The sequence below is a fragment of the Colius striatus genome, chromosome 4 (assembly GCF_028858725.1).
Source record: "Colius striatus isolate bColStr4 chromosome 4, bColStr4.1.hap1, whole genome shotgun sequence".
In the NCBI taxonomy this organism is placed as follows: Eukaryota; Metazoa; Chordata; class Aves; order Coliiformes; family Coliidae; genus Colius; species Colius striatus.
Window position 1 is genome coordinate 63,694,833 of NC_084762.1, and position 24,915 is coordinate 63,719,747.

The 24,915-nt window shown below is 40.5% G+C and overlaps 1 protein-coding gene across 2 annotated transcripts in view; it reads right to left on the minus strand.

Annotated features, from left to right (window-relative positions):
• Nucleotides 1-18,806: 18,806 nt before the first annotated feature.
• TRPA1 (transient receptor potential cation channel subfamily A member 1) overlaps nt 18,807-24,915 on the minus strand; it is a 60,471-nt gene continuing 54,362 nt past the window's right edge. For both annotated transcript variants that reach the window (XM_061995539.1, XM_061995540.1), the window contains exons 24-27: nt 24,312-24,380; nt 22,185-22,295; nt 21,555-21,652; nt 18,807-19,942 (exon numbers count right to left, since the gene is read on the minus strand). In XM_061995539.1, coding sequence (XP_061851523.1) covers nt 19,711-19,942; nt 21,555-21,652; nt 22,185-22,295; nt 24,312-24,380 — 510 coding nt within the window. In that variant the 3' untranslated portion in view covers nt 18,807-19,710. The remainder of the gene's footprint in view (nt 19,943-21,554; nt 21,653-22,184; nt 22,296-24,311; nt 24,381-24,915) is intronic.

Genomic DNA, 24,915 nt, shown 5'->3' on the forward strand with positions numbered 1-24,915 from the left:
GAGGTGTGGCCATGGCTGTGTACTGTGATTGCCAGTAACTGTCTGACTCAGTTGATACAGGACAAAACATTGCAGTAGGAGACCAAGGCAGCCTAGCCTGAGATGAGAATTCAGCTTTTCCTGCTATGTGATGAGAACCTTAATGATGGTTATGGTCAGCAAGCCACTAGTGCATCACGAAGGTATAAAAAGCATATATGGCAGAGGCACTGTCAACAAAACAGCATGTATGACATGCTGGAATATAAACTGTGGAAACTGGCTACAGATCAAACTTACAGACTTAGAGAAAAGAAATAGAATTAATAAGGTGTTTCATTGAAAGTATGATGCAGTTAAATACAAATGAAGGAGGAACGTGAGGGATGCTGAACAAAGAAAAGTGGAGTTACTATCCTAAGCCTGCAGGATATGACTTTATTAACTAGTCTGAAGAGAAACACTGTAAGAAGATAGCTGGATCTCTGTTACCACATCCTGTAAGGAAGTTGCTATGCACATTAAAATCTGAAGAGAACCTATAAATGACATCGTAATAGTGGAAATTGCCAAAGATCAGATATAGTCTGCTTTATAACTTAGAGCAAGGAGGAACAGCATAAACCATCAACTTTGACTAAAGAAAAGCCTAAAAAAAAAAAAAAAAGCAGGATATGTGCTCTGGATACAGAAACTGTTCCAACCCTGGTTCTGTTAGAGCTCATAGCATCTCAAGTGCTGGAAAGAGCAGAACATTATGCTCTCACTAACTACACCACTGCAGGACCTCAGGAAAGGTGTGAGGTGACGGTTCACTGCAGTGGCACTCCGCCTTCCTGCTCTTCATGTGATATCTAGCAAAATCCAGAACTGTACAATTTGGATGCCAGCTACCTGTTGAGATTACATTACTTGAAGAATGCCTCCTCCCTGACAAATCTCCCTAAGGGCTATCACCTAGGGCTTGGTCTCTTTTTGCCTTTTTCTCCTTCTCTTTAGTAGTTAATTCTGTTTTCTGAGCCTCTCCTGTAAGACACAGTTCATCTCAACACCAATAGTAATAGATAATATACACAATATATGGACAGATGAAGTCCTACCTTTTGTTTGAAGCATGACCTCCCAGGCATCTCACTCACAATGTCTTTCTTTCACCAGTGAATAATACTGAGCTTTAACATACTCCTGTTTTCCAGACAGGAGACAAGGGGTAAGTCTTCAATGTGTATCACCTCATGTACACACACAAAAAAATTAATTGCAAAGGCCTTTGAAGTGCTATTTTATGGTCTATACATCTACTTTCAAATACTAACCTTTCCAATGGTATCTTTCAGCCTCAAGTCTGCACAGGAGCTCATAATAAGTGTATGTGTCTAGATTGACTTTAAATATCTTTGGAAGTGTCTGGAAAGAGCTATAGGCTCCAGCCATGTCTCTGGAAACCTCATTATAGTTCCTGACTCATTCAGGGCAAGCAGGGAGGACCTCCATCATCATGTACAGGGTGAAGAAAGCTGGATGAGACATGGGCAATGACATTCCACGTATTGCACAACCCGTGCTTTGAGACAAGAAAGTTTCTCCTTGCAGGACAAATCCCTTTTCTTTTTAAACCAGAATCTCTGCCATTGAACACAGTGCAAAAAACAACCCCAAACCATGGGTATAGGGCTTCTTTACTCCTTGACAGCATTGGCATTTTGTGGAAAAGCAATCACACAAATCATAAAAATATTTTGTGTTGTAGCAAGCCATTTGTAACTGTGAAACAGAGAAGTCTGTGACAGCACACATGCATCCCCACGCACTCTTTAAGAAAACTAATCCTTGCTTCTTGTGCTTCTCTGCTTATTCTTCTGGGAAAGTAGATGATATATGAAAAGACAGCAAAGGTGCAGTATGATTCACTCTTCAAGTCTTTACCTCCATAGCTACTTGATGCTCCTAAGGCCTCAGGTAATGTCAGCTATGGTTAGCAATACAGTTACTTTTTCTTTGTGTCTTTTGCTGTATTTGGCTGTTAAGGGCAGCCATTAAAAGGAAAGAAAAACACGGCTGCTCAGTATTGCTTGTCTGTGCATTGACTGTTCACATTTAATGATACCTATGTCTCCGCCATACAATGTTCAATTGTTCAATTGTCTGGCCTTATAGCTTGCTTCTTGGACAGAAAAGGTACATTACCACAGTATTTTTTTTTTCATGGATTGTGATATACTTGAATGCTTTGAGTGATTCAATGGCACAATTCTCTTTCCCTTTAATTTTCCCAGAGGAATCTGTGGAAGTCCTCCACGCCTTTGAGCCTGCCACATCTAGCAGTTGAGAAGACAGCACCATTTCCAGTATTTTTTATTTTAGCACCATTTGGTTCCAGGAATATTTGAACGTATTAAAGTCACCTGCTACAATTTTCTGCCAGTTCTCTTCCAAACTCAGACTGCTTCAGTTATTCCATTTTTCCCACTTATGTACTTTATTTCTAACACTGTGTAAAAAAGACATGACACAGGAGTCTTGGCAAGGATCCTCAGGGCTTTTCCTCCTTAGGTCATTTCCAGGACATAGTCACATGAGGCTAGCAAGGATTTTAAAAGATTCGCTCTTGCTGTGGGCATGAATTGGCTGCTTCAAGTGCTGTGCTTCACAGATGCTTTCACCCCTCTCTCCTACTTAACTCAACAGGATTTCAGGCCACAGGGTGAAGCAGACGATCCTTAGCTGTCATAACTGCTCCTATGTGACTTCCTCTTCTTCTGCTGCTTAGAAGTGAGCAGGAAAAGCAAACGGCAAACACTTTTTTTTTTTTTTTGCAACAGTTGTTCTAGTCTGCAGCTGTGTTTAATTAATTATTTGGGCAACTGAAATGGATAGGAGAGCTTTTGAAAGCTGTTGAGAAGAGAGCTGTCTGCAAGCTAATTATACTGTTATAATAATCCCTTGGCATTCCTCAGACTTTTCATCCTCTGACTGAATAATAGTGTAGCAAAATACCCAAGGATCTCTTATAGTTTTGGATAAACAACAGGGAAGAGTGGTAAAGCAAAATCAGATCCAGTTAGGAACGGCTAAAAGCCTTTCAGCTTACTCACAGACAAATTGTGTAAGATCAGACCCCAGGAAAACCTCCTTCACCTAAAACACTTACTTTTCTTTTTTTATCCTTTATATATATTTATGACAGGATTCATGTTAATTAAAATACTTATCAAATCATTTGGGGAAGCTCCTTGTAACGAGCAGCATTGTTATGAAAACAATGGGAAAAAAAAAGAGGGAAAACAGGCTTGAATGGCATGTAACAATTTTTCTCATTCTGGAAATAAGAATTCTATGTGAATACTGAAATACTAACATCACAGAGCCAAATGAAAGATTATTTTTTTTTTCAAGGATCTAATCAGTTGGGATACTTTTGTTTGCCAGAACAAACTTTTATTGTCAAACACCCCATGTTACATCTGAGATATGAGACTGAGGGGCAGAAGAAAAATGCAAACTAAGTGATGAACTGGGAAACCTGTAATACCAACAGGACAAGTTGGATATTATGTTTGTAAAGTGTTGTAAGTCAGGTTTCCTTTTCTTCCTGTGCAGAACTCCATGTTGCAAATTGCTCATGCAGGAGACGCAACACATGAATCACATCTGGAGAAGGAAAGAATAAAAAAGGAAAAACATCTTTCAATCTGTGATCCTGAAAGTGTTTGTATTTTGTTTCTCTCTGCATATGCCTCAGTGAGCTTTCAGCACATACATCAGTCAATGCAGCTACTGGTTATAAACACACACTACCCTAAGCAGCAAACATCTCCTGCAAGCTTATCTGAAAATACAGAGCACATATGCAAGGTGAGCAAAATCAGTGCCAGCCAACATATAATGATACTCATCAGAGACACATCTACTAAAGGTCTTCTGACTACCGAGCTTCCATTCATCCAAAAAAATGTGTTAGGAGATGATGCTCCGCTAACATCAAGCAATATCTCAGTTTAAACACCATGATTTTTAATCTTGCTACTCTCAGTTTAAACACCATGACTTTTAATCTTGCTACATACCAAAACATGTTAGCTCACTATGTTCTCTAGAGTGTGACAGGTCTAAATATTAATGGAAGTATTAATTCAAGTGTTAAGGCACTACAGCAAAATTATAAGAAATCGTACCGCAGCTGCTGTGTCTCCAAGGACAGAAGCTATTTCAGAGTTACAGAAACAAAAATGACAACTGCATTATGCAGTCACACAATGCTGGTTCGAATGGACTTGTCCAAAGATCCTGTATTTTCAGCTTTCACATGGATAGTCCAGCTAATATTGCAGATGCAACAGATACTTTCACTAGCAACACGTATTTTCAGAGTTGGGAATGCAACAGCTTCTGCTTTCATAATGCAACACTTGTAGGCACTGTAGGTAGAGTAGGAAAATACCTCACTTTTGTGGAACAAGTCTGTGTATGGGCAGGCAAAAAGAAGCCGTTAATGCCATTCATCGACAGCCACTGCAAAGACAACCTGGAGATTTTATTTGGCTGCTGACTGCAGAGACTTTTCTGCAATACTTTAGACTTCTACACATCCAGCAGAGGTATTTTTCCAAGTAAAAATTATGCCTGACATGTTAATAATAATCTTCTCAAAAGGAAGTATCCCAACACCCAGCATCAACAAAAGGGCCCTTAAAGCAGCTGTTGCAATAAACCAACTTTAAAATTCAGTTTGGTATTTTTTCATGTCTTAATAAGCATTATTGAGTGGGAGAGAGAACTTGACAGTTTTTCGTTTACCTCTCTGCCCTTCAGCCTTCTCGCAAAGGCACAGGGCGGTGGGTTTTGGGACTTTCTCAGTGAACACTATCAACAGCTGAAGCCCTAGAGAAGTAGCTCCATCTCACCAGAATCATGTGTGCTCCCAGTTAGGTGCCATGTTGTCCTTTAAACGTGAGTTACAAGCATCTTCTGACATGCCCTAACAGAGGTATCCCTTGCCTGGACAGACACAGACTTTCAGAGCTGCTTTCCATCTCTTGATCCCTTTTGGATTACGCAAAATTAGATGGAGTATGGAGGACATGTTAAATGTGCACCATCTGATGGCATGCTTCTTTCTATGACAGTCCTTCAGATATTATATTTTCTTAGTTTATAGCCTGACAATTTAACTCTCTCAAACAAGAAGACATCTGCAAAGTCAGAACCTGGGATTAAAAATGTGTGATGAAAATAGAGCCTGAATTCAAGATGGGACTGGATTTCATTCCTCTATGGAGGAGTAATCAACTCTATTAAGCTTGTGTGTCAAAAAGAAAACTTGTCTCCAGTCAAGCTAAATACTGTTGATAATTAGACTGTAATAGAGCTTTAGGGTTTGTGCCTCTAACTTTGCAGTTCCTACTTACAGGAATGTTTAGCAAACAAAGACAGTCATTAAAAAATCTTTCCTTATGGTTTCTTGCTTCCTTATGCTCACCCTTGCTACTCTTGCTAGCATTATTTGCTTTTTTTTTCCTTTTCTTTTTCCAATTAGGGGTCAATTAGTTAAGATATTAGTCTTACTGAGAACTTGAAAGATCAATTTCTCATTTAAAAGGGAATAAATGCTGATCTCCTGATTTCTACTGTCTTCCGTAGTCTACTAATCGTGAAATAGAAAATGTTACTGCAACTGAGTGCAAAGATCATAGTACTAACATGAGCAGGCATGCACCCAGCACACCCAGCCCCGTGTGAGGCAAACCAAGGCTCAATTTCCACTTAAGATTTCCTCTGCTAGTTACAGCTGAGGTCAACCAATCAATGTTTCAGAATTTTTTATGCAGTGTGTGTCATGATACACAGAGACCATAGTGACAGTGGGAGTAAAGTAAATGAATTCAAAGGATTCCACGATGATATCTGATAGGCTATCTTACATGGAGTTTGCACACTGAGAGCATTTCATAGTGCTCTGGACAACAACGGACTGTTGTGGTAGTGCTGTAATAGGTCAGTTACAGATGTACCTGCACCCAAAAACCACAGAGGTGAGGGAAGAATCAGTGATGATGAAAACCAAACAAAATGGAGAATGAAAAGAGGAAGAAGAGGATATCAGACTGACATGTTACTATAGTCACAGATGCACAGTGTCTGGTGATCCCATAAAGACGTGGAATATGTGGAGTTTATTGCATTTTCTGTTGCTTCTCTAGAATAATTTCCCATTTCAGTAAAATATCTCAGTGATGGAGACTTTTCCCCCTGGAAAAGTGATAGAACTGTGGGTAATGGACAAAAGCTGGAACACAACAAAGTTCCACTTAAATTTAAGGAAAAACTTCTTTACTGTAAGGGTGAGGGAGTACTGTGCTAGTTGTGCTACCCAGGGAGGTTGTGGAGATTCCTTCTCTGGAGGTTTTCAAACCCACCTAAATGTGTTGTGTGACTTGATCTAGGTGGACCTACTTGAGCAAAGGTGTTGGACGAGGTGATCTCTAGAGGTCCCTTCCAACTCTTACCATTCTGTGACTGTTATTCTCTGAAAACTCTGTCCTTTTATTCCTCTGGCTTGCAGTTGTGAATGAGTAAGATAAGGGGGAATCAGGAGGTAATACATGGTCACTCTTCCACCTGACTTTGACATAACTCCTCCAAAAGAAAAAACTGCAAAATGACCACTCAAACGGACAATGTACCAAATACAAAAGGCATAAAATGCGTTTCCCCTAACAGACCCACCAATGCTAATCACACTTGACATTTATAAATGAACTGTATATAATACAGTAAGGCTTTGTTGGTTTGATATGTTACAGGGGGATTTCAGGTTTTTTATCTCCCTGACAGAGTTCATGGATCACTTGGCTTTGCATTACTGATTGTACAGCACTCCTGCTGCAGCAATGAGTGCTTACATGGTAAGCTGACATTTGGGCAATGTTTGTAGTACAACTTAGCTTTCTTTTAGCAAAAATAGCAGTTGGAAACCAGCATAGGATTCAGCAGCATATGACCTGTTAGCCCACCACAGCATTAAGGCTGCTGCTGAATGGTGCCTATCCCGTGTTGTATAACCACCACAAGGAGATCTACTGCCTGGTGGTGATAGTCATCTCTACCATTAGATGGTATCTTGATATGCTGTTATTTAAAGTGCTCTGCACTTGTTGCAGAGAGGACCAGTTCAAGAAAAATGGAAGCTTGTTGCGACTACAGTGTAATGTTTATGTTTATCTCAGGTAACTGAAGCGATTTTTAAAGGCAGTCATCCTATACTTGTAGCAATGATTTAGTGTCAAGAAATTGCAATTTATTCTAATCAAATTTTCATTGGAAGTAAAACTTAAATTCTAATGAGATTTCACAGATTATATGCATCTCGGGACTTGAATCATAGATTTTCAAGCTGGAACCAAACAATGAAAAACCCTACAGTGCTATTAGCTCATTTTCTCTTTAATTTTTGCCAAAATAGAACTGCTTTTTGAACTGCATTCGCCAGAACTTTAATATATTTTTAAGTGACTCATATGATGGAATTTCTGGCATTCACCTTTGGTGAATATTCCCAAATCTAATCAACCAATTAATATTTTTTCCTGCTATTTGAATGACATTTGCTACCTTTAAATATTTGCTTTGAAATTCCACTTTGGTTCAAATTTTATATACATCATAGGAACAAAATAAAAATATATTCCTGATAAAACTTGTTACACACACAGGTTACTGTAGCAGCTGTGTCCTCTGCTCAAAAACATCTGATGTTTTTCAGATGTACCCGGATGGACAGTGGCATCCTTGCAGCACAGACTGGCAAGGAGACTGGTGTCCTGTCAAGGCTACAGTGCTTGACAGTGAAACAAGGAACAAGTGAGAGAGGCCTGCTAACAGAGTGAAATGCATCTATCGGCTGTGCAAGATCTCTTTATCTTCTAACTCCTTCTAGATTCCCCTCCCTTGCAAGGTCAGGCACTTGGAGGAGCAATTTATAAACTCACAGCTCATATTCTGGTTGCAGTTCCAGAGCTGACACAAAATTAAATCAGTCTTGAGTGCAGTAGGATACAAAAATTACCTTCCCAGTCTACTGAGCCCTTCAGCACTTCCAATAAATCTCCCAGCGGCAGCATTCCAGTGCCGGTTGCCTATCTTCCTTGCCTTACAAAAAGACCTTGAAATGGAAACAGAAGGGTTTTCTTTGAAGTAATATTTCATAGCACAAAAAGACATGCACAGAAGCAGCTGACTTAAGTGGTTTCCCCGTCTTGTTCAAAGTAAAAAACTTTCTGAAAAGTTTTTAAAAGAACTTTTTACTTAATCTCCAGAACATCTAATTGCTGGGGCCACACCATATGTGAAAGCAGGACCTGATGTCAATAAAGTCTTTAAAAATATGCTGGTTAGCAGAAACAATTTTCAATTTCATCTAATTGCCTTTCTCCCCCCAAAATTATAGCTCTTTGCCCTAAAAATATTAAACTTAGCCAAATACATTAACTTCATCTTAGAGTTGGCACTGGATGGAACTGAGCAAGTCATAATTAGCTCTAGTAAACAGAGATATACTGAAGCTGAAATCTTCTCTATTAGAGTCACCCTTTCAACTGACACTTCATGGAGCAGCAGTAACAGGTCTCGAGGCTGGCTAGGGTCAGTCCAGAGCTTGTTTTACTGGTTCACGGCCTGGCCTAGCAGGGGCTCCCTCTGCTATTACTGATCTGCACTCACCTGGGGAAGAAAAAGCTCAGCGTGTTGGCTTATTCCTCTTTTGCAAGAGTTCACAGAGTGGACTGACTGGCAGGGACACAGCCCTTGCAGCCGTGGGATGGAAAGGCCGCGGATCTGCCCACACAGCAACCGTTGCCTGGGGACGACATGCGTTGGGTGAAGGGGCTGCTCCTGGTAGGAGCAGAGGTGTCCTCCTCTGCTGCCCTGGGGCAACCTCTGCTTGCCCAGGTGACCATGGGGATGCAGAAGCTTCTCAGAGCCTGTGTAAAAGTCATTTCACAGAAAGCTGCTGTTGTTTCTCTGGTGTCAGGCTCTGTTGCTCAAATCAACTTAAATATTGCACAGTGGATGTGAAGAACAGCCCCTCCAGCTTCCAAACTTTAGTCCCAATGCTGATACAGGCTTTGGCCTGGAGCCCATCTCTATTTTAGGTTCAGAGCCCTCTGAACCCGTCTGTGTGCAAGCAGGCTCTAAGAGGAACTCCCACGTGAGCGACTTGTGAAGACTTCATTTTGTTTTAGGCTGCTTAAAGTGTTATTGGAAAATTTTGTAAGGCAGCTCAAGTGAGTGAAAATGATTTGCTTAGGATGAATGTAACCACCAGTGCATTACTTCACATAATCTAAACAGAGATTCAGGCACACTTCATCTATCATTCCCTGAAAGAGAGAGGCCAAGTTACTGCTCTCTGACAAATATTATGTTTCTCAGGCAGCCCTGGTGCTGTCTTCCACGTTTCCTGACCCACTTTGATTAGATATATAAACAGCACGAGTAAAACACAGGTCAAGTTTTGCTGTTGGAAACACAAGATAAGGATACCAGAAAGACTCATCAGCACCCAGCACTCTCTGTGTGAGACAGCAAGCCCTCGGGAGATCGGAGATTCCTTCTTGGTGCTGTAAGATGAGTCACTTGACTAATAACTGCAATTTATAATGGTGTTTTGATAGCTCTCCAGGCTCTCTGAGGCAGGCAGGAGAGGGCAGGGTGTCACACCTCGGGCCAGTTGCCTGCAGGGAGGAGGGAAGAGGGGATAGTAGGGCTGAAGTCCAGCAGTGAGTGATCATCACTTAAGCGGGTGGCTGCAGAAGCCCTGACGGGAAGTGAGGAAGGCACACAAGGCAAAGCAGTGGCTTTGCTAGAGCTGGCACTCTCCTCTGGGTGTCACATTCATGTCAGAGACAGGGCTCAGAGCTGGTAAGGACAAGGGAAAGCTCCATCTCCTCTCTGTTGCCTTTGCTACAAGAAAGCGTGTGACTAACAAGCCTCTTGGCACTTTAGCCTTTGTAGTGGATGATCGAGAGAGTTAAGTTTCCCTTAAAACCACCCAAAGCCTCAAATGTATTTATTAATTAGCTCTAAGTGGGCCTATGGCCACATCTCTGGGCACGTGTACAAAAAAGTAATCAGAAGAAAATTGGAACAATTCTTTCCAAACACAAAGTCCTTCCACATCCATCAAACTGTGATTCCCCTAAAGGCAGTCCTTTCTGCTTGCTTTCCCAGAAAGGAGCATTACAGAACAACTCAGAGGTCAGCAAACAATGCACAAGACACACATCTTCACTATGTTGCTAATCCAAAGGGCTTGGAGGTTAACTGAGAGTTGGCAGGAAGAGTAAAACAGAGTTTTCTCTATCTGGTTTCCCTGATACAATCATGCTAAAACATTGGCTAGAGCAGCAAAGGCTTAAGACAGTGTTCCAGAAAGCTGGGCTTGTGCCCTATCTTTGGATCTTCACTCATTTGTTTGAGCAGGAGAGTACAAACAGCTCTGCCTTCCCCGGGCTGGCCAGGGAAGCAAGCACAGCTTGGCCCTGCAGAGCTGAATGCTGACAATTGGGTTTTCAGCTCCAAGGGTCCCAAACTCAACCACCCATGCTGATGGACAGCTCAGGAGCATCCAGACAAGCCTGCAACTAGTGCTGAGTGGGCACAATATTCCTCCCTATGACATCCTGTGATTTAAAAAAAGATATTTCACCGGCCAGAGCAATTAAAACATCTCCATCCAAAATAAACTTCATGAACTTAATTGATTGTTAGTCTTTGAAAATGAAAGTATATGTAATTCTGATATCCAATTCAGATAATTATTCTATATTTTCAGTATTTCTCACACATTTTTTACACAAGTCTCATATTTCAAAATGAGAATTGATTAAACCTAATGGTTAGCACCTTCTAGATTAAATGTATAAAGAATAGGATGTTTTCACAGTTTATCAGGTTTTTTTTTAATGCCAGTTTTCTTGTGAGTTAGTTGTATTTTGATGAATCAGTGTTTTCTAATGAAATCACTTTCTGTAAAAAATACTTAAAAACAATCCAGTGACTAAGTGCTGGCATTTCCTTGCTTGTATCCAAGCAGTTAAAAAGCAGTGACCTCATGAAGATGCCAAGAGTAGTGTCTGCAAAACACTCTCATTTTCATGTGTGCTGTAGGAATGGAAAGCTGGGGAGGGGGTTTAACCACTTTTTTTTTTTTTTTTGATAAAAAACTCTATAAGATTGGTGATTGCTACCTAAAAACATCTTTCAGGCTGCTAAATTGTCACTTGTTATAATTAAGAATACAATATAGTTATCCTGATTAACTGAAATTCAGATTTATTTATTTATTTTGCAGTAGGAAGGAATAGTGTATTAGTACTGTCTTCTCTAGTGGATATCCAACTTAAGTTTCAACTGAGTATTGAGGGGAGGAGAAGAGCATCCCAGGGCCAGAGGTATTGTCTTACACAGGTTGTAGTGAGGGAGGTGTCTTCTACTGTATTTGGTTAAACCCTTCTAGAAAGAGCACCATTGCTAGGAAATCAAGAATAGACATAGTTGTGAGGCACAGAGACAGAGAAATATCCAAGCTGGTTTTAACTGTCCTGGAGACTGCTACACCAAAGCAGTGTGGGTGGGGGAGCTGGGTATGGACAGCTTTGGTTCTGCCTGGTCAGGTGCCACCTCAGCAGCCAAAATCTGTGGTTAGGATAAATTTACAAAAGAGAGCGCAGGTTATTAAGGGTTAATTCTACAGTTAGAGAAGACCCTTCAGCATGTGATGGGCTAAAGCAGCAGGAGTGGGGGGAGATCTGGCAGTTCAGTCTGGTAGAGTAACTTGGCATCCATGACCAGCTAGCTGCCCACTCTGCTGTGCCTGCAGGAAGGATAAATTGTCTTCCCTGGAGCCTGCTTTAACCTTCTATGTGTGAACATTAACATCTGAAGCTCCCTGTGAGCACAGCAAGGCTCTCTGTTGGAGTTCATTGTTTTGGCAGCCTGGAGCCTGGGCTGGGGTCAGAATAGCAGAGAAAGAAACAAAGCTAATCTTAGTCTACACCCACAACTGAATTCATTTAGAAGAAATGAAGAACAGTATACTTTATTCCATCCTTCCATCCTTCTCAATCTGGATTTGTTTTCCTTTAGCCTACCCATCGTATTGACTATGCTTGGATTGTCTTTTCAAGCTGCTGTCTACACTCAGCCGCACCTGCAAGCTGACTTCAAGCTCTCCAAAGTAAAAATGGATCTTTCCTTTGCTTTCAATGATCTGAGGGACTTGCTGCCACAGTTGTTATCATGTTGTTGCTTCTATGCTGTTATTAATTAGCCAAACAACAAGATATAAGGAGGAATGAAGAATCACTGGCAGATTTGAGGGCAGCTATAGTGTCCCTCCACTCCTGTGGCTGCAAGCTATGTTACAAATGCTGCCAAACACCAACATGGGACATCGCAAGAAGGACATCCACAAGGCTCTGTGACTCCAAAAGCCTCAGAGGAAATATCACATGGCTTCGCTCAGGGAAAAATTTTACACACACTTTACAGTCCTTGTGCTACCTGCTACACATTTCAGTCCTTGTGCTACCTGCTACACGTTTCTTACCAGTCACTGTTTTGCTTTCCTGGTTCTGATGTAGAAGGTGATCTTAAAAAAAACCTTTTATTGTGACAAAAATACCACACTAATATATACTCTTTGCCTTACAAACATCCTGAGAGTGTATTGCAGGAAGACCACAGGCCACTAAACCTGTGCAAGCCATGCACTTGGTACAAGTTTTGTTTCTGCAGCAGGACAGAAATCTCCCAGTGGACTAAGGCAGCTGCTTAGACCAACACCACTCTTGAAGGTTATTTTTATCCTGGAATATATAAGTCATGCTGCAGAACTTTTTAGGTTTTCTCAGCTGCTGCTCTGCTGAGTGCACCTTGTAAATGGAGCTGGGAAATCTGGAGGATTTAGAGGGGTCCCTTCTACAGCACCCATTGTGCTTCACAGACTTCTGCTCTCTGCTGCTGCATGCCAGGGATGTGCTCAATGGAGATGGCAATGCCCATGTACCACTGCAGGTGCCCTGGGAACAGCTTGCACAATGTCACCACTGACAAAAATTGAGCAAATCTTCCAGTTGCTCCCAAAATGAGCCCAAAACAACTTAAATTATGGTTAGCAGGGTGTTAGCTTAAGGCTCACTGCAAAAGTCACCCCCAATAAGAAAAAAAAAAAAAAGAGGAAGATTTCCACCTTTCGTGACAGCACCTATTTAAATACGTTATAAAAGCAATCAAATATCTAAGCTCAAGTAATGCTTGTTTTTATTTTCTTCAGCCTCTTTCATTTCTCTTGAGGAAGAGCTTTAAACAATTTATAAATTCTAAGAGGAAAGAAATCAGTAGGCCTAGAAATGGATTCTTGATTTCATAACTCACGAGTAAGCTCTTTACCAATCATTTGGTCTTCATTTAAAGGCCATTTTGTAAAGTAGGATTGTAGGCATTAAAATGTGGACTTTCACATCAGAAAATGTACGTGCTGGAGCTAGGATTCTATTGTTTGTCTCTAGAGTCATTAATACATGTTTTATGAGTTCCTCGGGAATAATTTGTGCATTGTTGTGTTTATTCAAATAAGTGGACGATGCTTTTGTGACTTTTGTGGAAAAAAAAGAAAGCTCCCTGGTGACTCACAGTCCTTGTTGTGGACTATTGGCTCCATCCAAATTCCCTCAGCACCTCTTGCCTTTTCTTTCACCAGTCAAACTTAAGATGCTTCATAGCACTGATAACTGTGCCATCCAAAACCCAGAGATCACAAGTGCCTTCCAAGTTAGTTTCCCTACAGCACCTTTCATATTGTGTCCCCTCCTTTTAAGCTCAGTCCTAATTGCCTATAGCCTCCAGATTGGGTCAAATTTGCTTTATATCTCCCCCTCCTCCTCCTCCTTGCCTTGCACTCACTACTTAGCATCTTTGTCCACGTTTATGGATCATTCAGTGAATCATTATTTTAACAAGGCATGTTCACTTGCCTGTGCTTTCTGGGGAAACCCAGCTTGTGCAGCTGAGCTGTGCCCTGGCCAGGAAGGGGCACTGAGGGTGGTCTCACTCTCTGTGCCTGACCCCTCCCTGCAGTGACACTCATTGCACAATGGATCTCAGGGAAAGACATCATAGATCCACCTCAGCTGCTGAAAAGGCAAGTGAGAAAGCGACGATTGGCTTTGGTACAAGGGAAGAATAAACACAAGGAACCACCAGCTCATGGGAGGCTTTCCAACTTCAGGCCACAGCTGATGCCAGGGCTTGGAGGCAGCAGAGGTGTAATCTGGCAATCACCTTCACTTTCTAAGATCCTTGCATAGTGTTTATCAACATGTATTTCAGCCTTTCTTTCGTGTAGGAAATATTTCCTTGCACATCTCCAGCTCTTTTTCCTCAGCAGCCAGGCCTCTTTTGGGTTGTTCTCAGTCCTTCCACAAGACCTCACTTGTCTTGTGTTAAGGAGGCTGAAGGTACAGGCTTCTGATTGTGGTCATCTGTCTCTGTTCCTAGCATGTATTTTTACACCCCCCAGTACTTATTTGATTATGTTACTTAACAACAGGGAGTTTTTCAAAGCAAAATACCATTTATTTGAGTCAGATGAAGGAATGAAAGACTAGTGAAACCTTTTGGCTAGTTTTATATATTAATGAAGAAACAAAATAAGGCCTCACAGACAATGAAATGCCCTTACAGACTGTCAAGGCCACAGACTAAGCTCAGAACATTTGTCTTTCCACATTAAATTTCATATCAACAATTGGCAATGTGTATCACAAGTCACTGTGCTGGAGAGCAACGGTTGCAGTTACTGCTCTGCTTTTGATAGAGGCTAGCTGTGATGGTGACCAAAGCAACTTCGGTTGAAGGATGAAGGAGCAACATTCTCACATTTTCTCTTTTTTTTTTTTTTTTCTGTGAGACACTTCACATGTCTGTCGTGGTTTAGGCCCATCCAGGGACAAAAGACCACGATTAGATTTAAGTACCACAGACTTCAGAACTCCTGAAGGACAGGGAGGGCTTAATTGCCACTTGTCCCTGACAAAACAGACAAGGCTACTCAGCTTGGGGAAGAAAATGAAACTTAATTTATTCTGTCTCAAATTAAAATAAGACAAACAGAAATATGCAATGGAAAAATAATACAGAGTAGGACAAATGATGGAAGTGCCACCATATAAATAGTATATAAATAGTATATGAAACTGTTACCTACAGATATCTTGCACTCAGGACAATAAAATAAAGGTGGTGGTGCCTTTGCTGAGTACTCTGCCCAAGTCGAACACAGGAATCCAGCTCTGACTTTTCCCTCTAACTGTGAATTGCTTCATTCTTGATGACTCATTGGAATGTTGGTAATCCTTGCCTGCTTCACTTTCTTTTCATTTGGAGTGCTTGAAGCGTTCGCCATCTGCATCCAGCATTTTTGTTCTTGTGTCTTTGCAGAGGCCTGGTGGGCACTAAAGGTAGTTGGCAGTGACAGCAGAGGCAGCTGGGAAGAGGCTCAACACACAAGTCTCAGAGCAATTAATGCTTCTGAGGGAGGGCTGCCATAGTGTCAAAGCTATGTTCAGAGCCTGACCGGAGCCAGTGCGCATTGATTTCTCCGATTCTCAAACGTCTGCTGCACTTTTTACACAAAGAATTTCAGCCTAGGAAAGTGCAACTCTCCCTCCCTCGCCCTGAGAATCTGTTCCCCTTGTTAGGGTGAAACCAGTGCACTTGGACTCTTCATGCATGCCAGATGCAGATACAATCTCCACACTGAACTGAGGCAGACTAAAGCCTTCAAAACACAGGTACTTCTTTCCTCACAACACAGTAACAGTGCCAGTGGTAACTTTTAACTGTGATTGCTTTCATTCATTTAATGCAAGTGTAATTGCCCCATAGATCAGGAGAATATGTTAAGATTCAAATCTGCAGGAAGTGAGTCATCTCAAGTGATGAGAAGCCATTCTGAAGCCCATTACAGTTATCTATGGCTGCATCACGTCCATGCTGCCTTGCATGGACATCACCAGTCCCAAGGATTGTCATCAGGACTGAGTTAAGCAGCATGCTTCCTGGCTTTAAAAGTTTAAATGATCTTAACTCTCCCTGTCCTTGAACTCACACGGCTGAATACAGCTGAACTTGACACCCCCAGGAGCACCATTGTTGTACTCAGACTGGGCCAGTGCTGTCTTCTGCTTACTCTGAGTTTCTCTTCCTCCCTTTTTCTCCAAGTTACTGGCCTATTTGAATTTTCTGTTTTTCTCAGTCCCCTGATGCTGATCGATTTTAACCTGATTCACCTCTCCAGACAAATAAATAATACCATTACTCATTCCTGAAATGAATAGCTTTAAACTCTGCTCTGCTTTCTAAGCTGTGACCCCCAACCATCAAATATCATCAGATGCATTGCTCTTCATCACTTGCATTACTTTCCATCTTGACTTCTAAACCAAGTTTTACCATTACCAGGATTTCTCTCTGCCTGAGATACTTGTTCAAGTGCCTGAAGCACTTTGTCTCGTGATTACTGTGACAGTCTTGTTGCATCTCAGTAAGAGTGTCAATCACTTTACCTAACAGGGTCAGATATGCTTGAGTGGCCTGTGCAAAGATCAATCCATGTACAGGCTCACAAGGAACTCTCTTACACTTCATGTGCCAGAGCAGATTTGCACCTTAGCACCAATCACTATCTTTTTACTGCTCAGAAAGTGTTGCCCTTTAAGTATTACTCTTACTTTTGGTATCAGAGATTTTCTCTGACTCTGTGCCACCCTTTATAGCTTCTCAATCATTTCAAAAGGACAGCTCAAAAACTTCTGCTGCTGTAACTCCAGGGCAAGGTTTCCCAAACTGCTATACTTTGCTTATTCATTACTGATAACACTGGCCCAACTACTGCCCACAGTGAGACCCCTTGATCAGACAGTCAGTATCAAGATATCTTACAACTGATACGTACTATGCTGCAGCTGAAGTGATTCCTTACACTGACAGGGTGGAGTAAAAGGGAATTAACCTGAAAGAAAATGGCTCTGGTTTCTCCCCCACCAGTCTGTCCAATGGCCAGGGTAGCCTGAGGATGCATACCACCCACCATAGATCCTAATATCTATGCAACTACCTCTTTGTGGGCAACTTACCTAGTAAATAATGTATATTTGGCAATTTTTCTTTAAATCTAGAGAGCTGAAAATTTTACAGACGTACTTTGATAGTGGTTTTCACATCTGAAAAGTGTGAACAGTTTAGTTGTTTATGTGGGTACATTTACCTTTATAAATGGTGGCATTGAACAGAAGCGTTTCCATTACCAAAATCCTTGCTATGTGACATGACATGCACCACCTTCGTTATAACATGCCAGTACTGACTTTAGATCCAGACTGGACACCTAAGCTCCTAGTCGCTCTGATTTGCCCAAGAGCTGTTGGTAAGGATTTTAATAGGCTACAAATCTTCTACAGTTAAGTAAGTCACAGAAAACAAAATAAACCAAACCCACACAGTGATGAGGGAAATTCACACTGTGCAATGGCCCCAGGATCAGCTTTGCGTGTGTATGTGGGAAGGGTGGGTATGGTTATCCCTATTTTCCACCATAATGACAGCTGGTAAAATGAAAAAATGAAAGAAGCAGAGTTATAAAAAAAATAAAGAAAAACTCCTCAAATCCTAAGTTAAAGTCTCAGAAAAGATTAAAGTCCTGGCTTATGAGGCTGCTGTGTATAAACGTCTCAGAATTCTGTTTAAAAAGGATTGATAGGCTAAAACTTTAAAACTATGAATGCTGACTACTTTGCTTCTGCTGCAACCATACCGCTGTTCCTCGTCACTTAGAACTATGCACTCAGGCCAGCTTTACTCAGTCAAAAATGTTATCGCTCACTGCCATCTAGCGTTACCGGTACAGACTGCCAGGATTTAAAAGCAACTGCAATTTTACAATGTAACAATTGCAAAGAAAGAAAACTACAGTTTCCAAGTCTGGTCTTATCCCGAGAACCTTGACGTTCCCTTTTCCACTGACAGAGGTTGCTGCAGATGTACAGTAGCTGAGAAAACGCGATTGGTTGATTTACAGCAACAGACGGACAGAAAGCGATCACAGTGCTTCCTGCAGTTACCTTGTTTCACTTTCGGAATAGTGATAGTGAAGCCCGGTCCCTGCTGTGTGGTGTCAGGCTTGGCCCTGGAGCAGTGGCAGCAGCTGTGCTGCCGGCAGCCCGCGGGGCTCCGCTCCTCCTCCCCGCCAGGGCAAGAGGAAACTAGAGATGCTGCAACGCTCTGCTAACTGCCAACACGCTTCCTTCCCCTGGGTACACACCGGATTTCCGAGGCAGACGTCAGGATGGGGTCTCTGGGGCAGCCAGGGGCACATCTGTGGACATGGTCACACTGCAGTGTGTTTTCCTTGCTAAGGAAAAGAAACACATTCTAAAGGCTGCCCGAAGCTCTAGAGATGCCACCAACATTAGCTATTATGCAACTGTTCACCTTAGCAAGTGCAGTAGAATGGGCATAAACAGTGGTAACCTCCTCCTCTCACTGTTTTACCAGGCAAGGATTTAAAGTCTTGAAGCAGCTGGGTGAGAAAGTATTTTCCCTACCAAAGGGCACGTCACCCATAGTAATTCCAAGGCCAATCAAAGATCAGAAAATGTGAATGGTCTACTGGTGAGTACCTGTTTAAATAAACAGTAATTGTAATTTTATTTTATAACTTAACTTTTATTAAATTCTTAAGGAAAATGTCTGAATTTGAAAGCAGATAAGAGAGCTTCACAACCACACAGAGTCATGAGTAGTTTATTAGCACTGGTTTTGAAACAAATATGCGCAGGTACTTAAACACAGTTTATTTCCACATTTGATATCTTACTGTATATTACATAATGCACTGAATATCCAGTAAATAAATAACAAACCCAAAGTGCAGATTAAAGTAGCAAGGTCAGTTTTGGCTTACCAGGAAGGCCAGAATCACATCAGCAGTATAAGGACAGCAAGTTTTAAGTGACTACTACTCTATCAGTCTCATTCTATGGTTGCTATATGAATGCTAGTACAAACAATCCCTCTGAGAACTGCATATAGTTATCTACAAAATAAAACAGTCCTTCCTTCCCATTACATTGTCACGATCTCTTTATTTCTTAACTTTCAGGCCTGATCCTGCAGCCCTTACTCAGCAAAACTTCCAACGCAATCTGCCAGGTTAGTTGCTTACTTTTTCTCTAAGCTACGTAAAGCCCATTGGCTCTCTCAAAAACATCTGAATACTAAAGGATTAGAGTTTGACTTCCTAAAAATGCAGAAATTCTAAAAACATTCATAACAGAAAATAATGTAATTAAGTACAGACCTAAGAGTATTAAGGCCAAATCCAGGAACAGACCTAGGCAGAAGCCTTGGGAACTGCCGGGACAGCAAGGTTGGCATCTGGGGAGTTAGGCACTTTCCTGATTAGCCAGCCACTTTTAGGATAACAGTTTTGGGTGTAGACATCTTCAGTCTTCTTAAATACTGTTTTGAGCACCTGCATCCTTTTTTCGGATCTGGCCTTTTTTTTCTTTATACTTTAATACATGATGTATCACATTAACATTATGCACAGACAATAAGTGACCCTAAAGTAAACCAAAATGATAATACAACATACTATCATGACAGCCATGTCTAGAAGAAGTTATTGGTCTTCTCTGTGCTTGGGTTAGGCACATTTGTTTTAACAGCTTTTAACACTGTATCCCATTTACTATTCTTGTGCTCTAACTGCCTTTTCCTAAACTTATGCTGAAATAAATCATTGCTGTCTTCATCCTCAGCCTCTGACACTATCTCCATTTTTTGGATAATCAATTTAATGAGATCATGTTGCTTTTCCAACAGTGTTGAGATATCTTTGAGTCTAAAAAAAAAAACAAAAAAGAAAAAAAATGTATACAGCAGGCTTTGACATTTGCTTTCAAAGGACATTGTAGTCACTGAAATTGCTGATGCAAGAGAACTGGAAATCCCCAACTTTAGCCTTCTGCTAACAAAGAATATTAGCTGGAATACATTTAATTTTTCAAGCCGTGGTGCTTCTCTAGGTATCAGGAAATAAGATTTAAGAACAAATTCCTGGTTCTTGAGAAAAGTAACTTACTACATACTTAAGGCAAGAGCAATTTCACTCTCAAAATTCTGACCAGTTCTGTCAAAAGCTTTTCCTATTGACTGAGGTAGTCTGATGAGAAAAAAAGGACAGATGTGTAATGGCAACTGAGCATCTGCAAACATTTAGTGAAGTTCACAACTAGTTTATCAACATATGAGAGACTGAGAGATACAAATGAGGCACTCATCTCTTTACAGTGCTATCCAAAGTGCAATTGATACAAATAAGGAGTTAACATCAGCCAGCATTATGCATAAGAAACACAATATTTTATCTCCCCAGACAAAGCAGGTCCACCTATATCAGGTCACACAGGAATACACCCAAGTAGGTTTTGAAAACCTGCAGAGAAGGAGACTCCACACCCTCCCTGGGCAGCCTGTGCCAGTGCTGTCACCCTCACAGTAAAATAGTTTTTCCTTATGTTTAAACTTAACTTTTTGTGTTCCAACTTCTTTCCATTACTCCTTGTCCTGTCACTAGATGCTACAGAAAAAAGGGCTGCCCCATCCCCTTGACATACACCTTTTAAATACTTGGAAGTGTTAATGAGGTCATTATATTGATATAGTGTGGATTTGAAGAAAGATTTTTTAAATTTCATGGTTTGCCTACATCTGTAGGGTGTATTCTCACCCCTTCAACTTTTGCTGAGTCCTTCATGTAAAGAAAATACTCTGAATCTGCACAAGATGGCAAAAATTTACAAGTTAAAAAAAAGAGACAAAAGAAAAAGATGGGGAGAGCGAGACAGAGTGAGAAAGAATAGATTTTCCTAGCTATACATTCATAGAAGGCTTTTCTGAAACCATTCTTATGGATGTATCAGTACGATAAGTAAGAAAAGTAAGTATGGAGAATTCCTTCTAAGGCTTCGGGAAACATTATTTTTTTCAAAGGAGAAACAGCACACGAATCTGTTTTGGGGAAACAATCTGAAGCAGATTTACTGTTGGACCAGTGGAAGGTCAGCTATAGATTTGCAATCAAATTGGAACGACATTAATTGTGATTTTAAAATAACATTTGAAATCCTTCATATACAAACCTCTAATTCTGAAATGAAACTGCATTTTCCCCATTACTTCAGTTTACTTTAATGAGCAAACAAGCTCATCCTCTTTCTCTAGCCTGGGATAAAAATATTTCTCTACCACACAAGAATTTTGAGGGTGAATACATTAGAGAATATAAAATACTAAGCTACCACAGTGAGGGAGCTTACTTAAGGATACTAGACAACATTGATTTGTATGTTTTAGGTACCATAGAAACTTCAGAACACTTTTTAACAATAGGACTGTCATATGTACTATTGTTCCTATCTGTTTTTACAGCAGTGAAATAACACAGTAAATACCTGTATTTCTGCTTCAGAACTTCCAGTTCTAATGTTGTATCAGTGCTCTGTGCATCTGTGGTAGAGTCCTCACACCCAAAGCAATACTGGAATACACTCTAAACAAAACGTGGAACCGAACTAAAATTAGATATTATAGTCTGACGTAATTATAAATTGCAAATAAGTGAATGATAACAGTCTCTCCACACAGTATTGAAGTTGAAGAGTTTCTGTTCTGACATTCGTTTTTTGTACATTACTCTGCAAAATTTCTTTTAATGAGAAAATTCAGTCTATCAACAACAGTTGAAATGAAAAGTAAACAAATAAAATGCCAAAAGGGAGTAATTGTATTTTCTATCTGAATAACTTCTGTAGCTTGTCTCATTTAATAAAGCTACAGATCACTGAGAATTCAAACAGTAATTACATCTGAGTAAGTTAGGCTGCACTCAAATTGATCATTTTCCCTGAAGATAGTCAAAGACTAATCACGATACCACTGATGTCAGTTAATGAATGAGATCCTAGCAATCTGTGTACAAGGTCAGTTGATCACATCGCATCGCATGGCATCACATCACATCACATTGCATCGCATTGCATCACATTTTAGCAAAAACTCTAGTCTAAGAGTCACCATCTTACCATAAATCCACAGTATCTCGGCCTGTTGGGATATACAGTGATTGATTCCTGGTCCACCCGACTTAAGAACCAAAATGGCAGCTTCTTCTCTAAGTTGGTGTGAAGATTAACCTAAACGTAGTTTTGCATTTAGAATAAGATACATTCTCTTCAGATGAAGTCACATTATCATGTGAAAATAACCATCATGTCATTATACTCAAACCACTATTATTAGATGCCAAGTCTCAGATATCTGTCAGAGGATATCTGTGCTGCAAACAATGGTACAATATTTGAACAGTCCAGTCCAGACACTAAAACCACCGAGCCAAAGCAGTACTGAGTATCTTCACAGAACTTTTCATAGAATCATAGAATGGTAGGGGTTGGAAGGGACCTTTAGAGACCATCTAGTCCAACCCCCCTGCAAAAGCAGGTTCACCTAGATCAGGTCGCAAAAGATCAGGTCTTTTCCACACAGATGTATGGTCTCATAACTAAAATGGTTCCAAAACTGAGTTAGCTCTTGTGCAATGGCTTTAACAGCTCCTTAGTACACTGTGGGCAGCAGCATAGAACCATAGGGCAGAAGTGTTCCTAAGTCCAAAGAATAATAGGAAAGAGGATATTCTTTCTCTCTTTAATTGTGCTATATACTCTGCTAGATTATGATGCAGTCTGTACAGATTAAGATGCCAGTGGAAGGCCTGTGAGAAAAAGAGCTTTCCCTCGGGTAGGAACATTAAATATGAGTGCTCTTTCAGGTGATGTAACCTTTCTAGGCATTCTCAAATTCCTATAGAACTACTGAGCATATGTATCTAAAAGGACAGGATGTACATTGTAAGTCTATTACAGACACTCATAATCCTGTCAAACATACTGAAGATTACACAGGTAATAAAGATCTCCGAGTAGCGTCTGAAGTTGCAAGACAACATCCTTTCTGAGAATTCTGTTGGTAGAGAAATACCAAAGCAGGTGAGAAGCATTAACTGCTACAAGAATTGTCTTTGTATGTCTGCTTTAGTCATTTCTATCTCTATCAAAAGAAATATCTTTTGACAGGAGACGTTACTCTAACAGGGAATTCTTCAAATATGCTTGAAATAAGCAAGTACAACACGTAATCTAAAGTTAAGTGACTACCAGAAGTTATTTCTGAGCTGTTCTTGTGTAGTTTCTCTGTGCATACGTCAGCCACTAGGCAGGCTATGTAACTTTTTAGAAAGAACAGAGCCAGAAGGGAACACAGGCAGAGCCACACCTTGCATCAGTTTTATGAATGGTCAGTTCTGCTCACAATACAGACTCTGAGCAGAACTTCAAGGAAGCACATGGGCAGATGGTTTCTAACAACAAGTTAGTGAGAAGTAATCTTTATTCTTTGTTTGACAAGTGTATATTTTATGTATTTCCACTTGTGATGGTCAAGCTTGATGTACAGTTCACAGGGGAAAAAAAGCTTTTGAAAACTGTATGACAAATTTATCATTTCTTAAAATGTGAATTCTAGGAAGTCGTGCTACTGTCCTAGTCCCAGTAGGTAAGTTGTAAGGACTACATTTGCAAAAGCTGCTTTGAAAATATCTACATAGTCACATAGTTTTGAAAAGCATGTATGTTACTAAACTCATCTGATTTCATCAGAAATTCTGTTAGGTGTCTTTATACATCTTCAGGTAATTCCAATAACTTAGAAACGTGACGTTAAGCTCCTTATTTATACCTGTTATCACATGCTATCTCCTCAGCCCACAGACCAGCATGAGCCTTCAGTACATTGCATGGAATCTGGTGTACCTTAACCTTGTTCCACTGCATTGATTCTCTTCTTAAAAGGCAACTCTCCAATTTCAAACACTGCATTTACTCATTTTGAGATTCTGTCGTTGGAATTACTCAGAATCCATTGAACTGACCAAAAGTTTCTTAAAAATGCATTTGCTTGTACATTTCCGTGACAATGACTCACATGGCTGAAAATGAGATTCAGAATAGGATGCCCATATTTACCAAGTTACTTTACTAAGATGCTAAGATTTTAGTTAGGGATGTTGATGGTAAATCAGTTAATTATCTAAATGGCATTCTAACAATGCTATCTACTTCCTAAAGCTGGTACTTCTATGGCATGCAACTTACCTGCATTGCAATTCTTTTGAGTGCAGCGTATTTTTGTACTTCAGCTATGTCCCCAACAGCCAAACCAATCTAAAAACACCATGAAAGATGTCGTTATCTGCTTTTTCATAGTTGGTGATTTCAATTGCATTTCTTACTCTTATTTCAAGCAAAAATGACTCTAATGTTAAATTCATTTTGTTTCACTTGCATTTGGCAACATAGCTCTTTTGTGCATATTTGGAAAATCCTTATTGAGAAATGCATAAGCTTTTTTTAATCACAGAATCATAGAATAGTAGGGTTGGAAGGGACCTTTAGAGATCATCTAGTCCAACTCCCCTGCAGAAGCAGGTTCACCTAGATCAGGTCGCATAGGAACATGTCCAGCTGGGTCTCGAAGACCTCCAGGGAAGGAGACTCCACAACCTCCCTGGGCAGCCTGTGCCAAGGCTTCATCATTTTCACAGTAAAATAGTTTTTCCTTATGTTTAAATGGAACTTTTTGTGTTCCAGCTTCATCCCATTACCCCTTGTCCTGTTGCTAGGTACCATAGAAAAAAGAGATGTCCCAATGTCACTTATCTGTCTACCAAAAAAGAACTAAAGATTTGGCAAGAATAAC